This window comes from Populus alba, chromosome 8, assembly GCF_005239225.2.
Source record: "Populus alba chromosome 8, ASM523922v2, whole genome shotgun sequence".
NCBI lineage: Eukaryota > Viridiplantae > Streptophyta > Magnoliopsida > Malpighiales > Salicaceae > Populus > Populus alba.
Window position 1 is genome coordinate 18,189,821 of NC_133291.1, and position 4,542 is coordinate 18,194,362.

General features: G+C 36.3%; 1 protein-coding gene across 1 annotated transcript; it reads left to right on the forward strand.

Annotated features, from left to right (window-relative positions):
- Positions 1-579: 579 nt before the first annotated feature.
- Positions 580-2,732, forward strand: LOC118032859 (uncharacterized). Its single transcript, XM_035037639.2, has one exon. The coding sequence runs from the start codon at positions 1,114-1,116 to the stop codon at positions 2,320-2,322; it is 1,209 nt and encodes a 402-aa protein (XP_034893530.1). The 5' UTR covers positions 580-1,113; the 3' UTR covers positions 2,323-2,732.
- Positions 2,733-4,542: the final 1,810 nt, after the last annotated feature.

The following is a 4,542-nucleotide window of genomic DNA, read 5'->3' on the forward strand; positions in this document are numbered from 1 at the left end:
TTATTGAATGAATTATGATAATAAATATCGCATAAAACTATGATTAAGTTAATAAAAAAATATTTATAAGCATGTTCGGGTTTGTATGGGTAATGAACTTAGAGGGAGATTATGTCTATGTATTAGTTATGAATACAGGAATTGAGTTGTGACATATCATTTATTTTTTGTCATTAAATATGTTATTTTAAATAATCAAAATGATAAAATGACTTTTAGAATAATATAAATATGATTTTTTTATGTACACTCCAATAATAAAAAGTCATTTATAAAAGTTAATTATATTTTAATATATTTTATATTAATAAAATTATTTATTAATTATAGCCGGCTAATACAACTTCAGTTAAAAACCTTTGCATAAAAATATATCAAAGAAGCTTTTAGCAGTTTTTACTAATAGACAAGAATGACTCTTCATTATAAAAAAAAATATATATATATTTTTTGACTTTTCAATATTACATATAAAAAATAAAAATAAAAGACAGAAACCTTTTATCCTTTTCATTTGGCTTTATAAACGGCTTTCCTTCAAAAAGCACTGCTAATAAAAATCGCTATCCTGGTTTAATAAAAATCTTGACACAATAGAAGGGAAGGGATGTGGTGCACATCGCTTTTTTTTTCTCTGCTAAATTCTAAACCCGAGAAAAAAGAGTACTGTTACAGATAAGAAATGGTAAGCAGCAGAGCAAACTAAGAGGCCTATCAGTCTCTCAGAAGGAGGACAGGCTTTTATAGATTCTTCTGTGTTTGGAAGGGGGCAAGGGAGAAGAGATCAGATATATTTTACTAGGGTTTTGCTTGTCTTGCTCAACACCTATTTAAAAATATATTGGCTAAGTCAGTATTCCACGTGCTCCTGGGGACTCTCCCTCCCCCCCCTCTAAACTCTTGAATGCACTCAATTTATACTCTCTGACCACATGTTCCCTTCCATTTGTTTGCATCTATCTTCCCATCTCTCTCAAAAACACCAAAAACCAGTCAGGAAGCACTTAAAAAGTATCAAAAAACCAAGAAATCAAGAAAAGGATTTACTAGTACTATATTTTATCCAGGAATCATAAAGGTTTTTGCTTTGCAGTGACTGTAGTATTGTCATAGATGATGATGGATATCAAGGGAGGTAGGGTTGGTGTAGGTGAAGAAGATATGAGTGATGGTATGCAATGTAGTGACCATCCGTACAGAAACAACCCAGGTGGGATCTGTGCCTTTTGTCTTCAAGAAAAGCTTGGCAAGCTTGTTTCTTCTTCTTTTCCTTTACCTATACGTGGCTCCTCCTCCTCATCCTCTTCTCCTTCTTTTAGATCTGATATTGGTGTTGGTAGCTCTAGCAATGGAGGTGCAGGTACTTCGCTATCATTTGCTGTGCGTCCGACAACAACAAAATGTAGAAATGATGGTGGCAATAATAGTCACTATCAAGAATATTACACAAGGAGGGCCAGGATCCCTTTTCTTTTGGCTAAAAAGAAGAAGAAAATCATGGTATCATCATCATCAGATCGTGATATTGTTTTCAAGAGAAGCAAATCTACTACAACTCCCAGGAGAGGCCATTTCTTGAACTCTGCTACTGATGATGGTGAGGATTTCAGCCCAAGGAGAAGAGGGTTTTGGTCATTTCTCTATCTCTCTTCCTCCAAGTCTAGTACTTCAACTAGAAAAACAGAAAATATGTCTTCTTTAGCTGTAACTACACAACCACCACCACCACCAGCAGCAACAAATGGGTCCACGGTGAGGCCAAAAGAGAAGTGCTTAGGTTCTTCTTTGTCAAAGAAAGGTGACAATATTGTGGTGGTGGAGGATGATGATGATAGTCCTAACAGCCAAGCAACTGCCTCTGCCACCTCTCTCGATAGAAAGGTGTCAAGGTCTAGATCCGTCGGGTGTGGAAGCAGGAGCTTCTCCGGTGACTTCTTCGAGAGAATCTCAACTGGGTTTGGTGATTGCACTCTAAGAAGAGTGGAGTCCCAAAGGGAAGGCAAGCCCGTCACTGTTGGGACTTCTCACATGAAAGGGAGGGTGAGGTGTGGCGGTATCTTCGGTGGCTTTATCATAACCTCCTCGTCTTCCTCTTCATCATCATCCTATTGGGTTTCATCATCAGCTGAAGATATGAATGGGAAATCATCAGGAGCTGGCCCTCTTGCTCATGGCAGGAGCAGGAGCTGGGGTTGGGCTTTCGCTAGCCCAATGAGAGCTTTGGGCAGCAAACCTTCTTCAAAAGATGGGAAAAGAGACATCAATAGGAACACCACTCCAAACTTGTCTGGCATTCCTTCATTATTAGCTGTGAGAGGCTAAAGTAGAAGAGTTTAGGCTGCTGGTGCTACATTACACAGTACATTCTATCATGATCTTGTTTGTTTGATTCGTGCTCTTCTATCTTGCTCTGATCAGTTCTATCACTAGTTGTTATTATACTTTCTTTTTCCTTAAATTTTGTTGAAATTTATTGTTATATATGAAAATGATTTATCTTTTAGATAGTTGCATGTTAAGTCATGTATCCTATAGTGTCAAATTCCAAACCCAGGTGAGTCAACAGACTGCTTGGAGTTGGAGGAGACGAAAATATTTATGTGCAATATTTTTAGCAGTTGTCATTGAGTATTCTGTGATTCGCCAAGGTTTTGTGCTTCGTTTGTAGTTTTAATTTTCATGTATAATTAGTTTGTATTTTGTAAGGTGTAAGATCTGATGTACTTAGTGCTTGAGCTGTTGTTTTTTTAAAATATATTTTTAATAATTTAAATGTGCTAATATTAAAAAAAAAAAATCTAAATAGAGCACAAATGTTTATATACATATAAAAGCTAATATTGTCACTTGTGGACACATGCTTGGTGGTGCTGGGCACATTTCGAGGCCTATAATGCTTTCTTGGTGATAATCCTCTTAGGCCGTAGCCATATGAGATTTGTCAAGCCTTATCATTGTTTTTCTTATATTATTATTATTATTTATAAATATGTATCAGTTTATACATATTTTATTTAATTCTAGAAGTTTTAAAATTAACGATCAATAATTATTATATTAACAACCTAAAATTACGAGAAGAATAATTTATCTTAGATACAATTGGTCACTTTTACAATTGGTTCATTGTATAATCCTGTCTCACCACAAACTTAGGCATTAAATTTTTGGCAGTTCCTCTTTGACAGCTACTTGAACAACTGTACAAGACAGCAAGGTTCTCTTGTTGGCTACTGCTTGTACAGTTGTTCACAGGGACTTATCATAATATATTTTTCACCTTCAGGTTCGAAATTATTTTTTTACTAACGGTATCTTTCCTTGCCGTGTAAGGAGAGACCATTTCAATTCTGATTCCCAGAGATTTTCAATTCATGTCGTAATTGAATTGGATCATGGGTATTTTTAGTCGAGTGGATGGTATTATATATATATAGAGAGAGAGAGAGAGAGAGGGAGGGAGGTGAGGTGTGGTGTTTGTTTAGTATTGTGATCTTGTATGATTTTCGCATGAAAAAACATTAAAATAATACTAAACAATTAAGAGATAATATGTGATAAACTAAAAGATATGAAAATCAAGAACACATTGCCATTGCCAATCTAATAATGCTTGAATAATCTTGAGACCCTCTAGATGGAGATTATTTGATAGAATTCAATGAAATCTTCAAACACTTTGGGGGCACAAATCCAATTCCAGACCAAAAAAGAAAAAAGAAAAAAGTCTGGAAAATCCTGAAGGAGATGTATACAACAGTGTATGATGAAGTACACAATTGCAAAACGACAGGGGAAAAGGGATGCATGCACAGATATTGGCTCAGAACATTAATAAAAGTGGTCCCTCGATGCATGCACTTTTTTTAATCCCAAAAGCCTTGGATTTTTTTTCCCTTCTTCTGCAAGGTGCCCACAACAAGCTCATGGAGCGCTCGATTAGACTTTGAAGCGTTGGGAAAGGGCAAGACTTCTCGAGTTCCTGACGAATTTGTGCTTAAACAGGGAAATTCAGTTCTGTGCATTTTTAGGCCCCTCACGTGCTCTGCATCTCTGCTTCGAGGATAAGGACTCGAGAGAGAGAAAGAACAGAGAAGGGCCCATCCCAACAGTGCATCTTGAATTATGGCCAGTACCGATTGAGTGCAAAGTTGAGAGCTCTCGATTTCTTTTCTTTTTTCCTTCAATGAATTCGGTATAGAAAAAGGGACCACGTTTTTTTACTTCGGAAAGTTATATGTAAAACTCGAAGAAGGATGGTGTTTGAAAGGTTCGAGAACATCCGCATCGCCCAACAGGATGTTGTGCGGAGAAAAAGGCTTGGAGACAGGCCTGGAAGAGCAGCATTGAATCATTAATCCAGCAATAAGAAAAAGGTGTTCTATTATTGCTTTTCCTTCTTGGTTTGTCTGTGGGAAAACTGCTTTCGGTTAAAACAAAGGCTTGCCAGCTACCTCTTGAAGCAACTGAGATGCTTGATACCATCGATCATCACCCTTTTAAAAAAAATAATAATAATAATAATAGTTTAACATAACAATA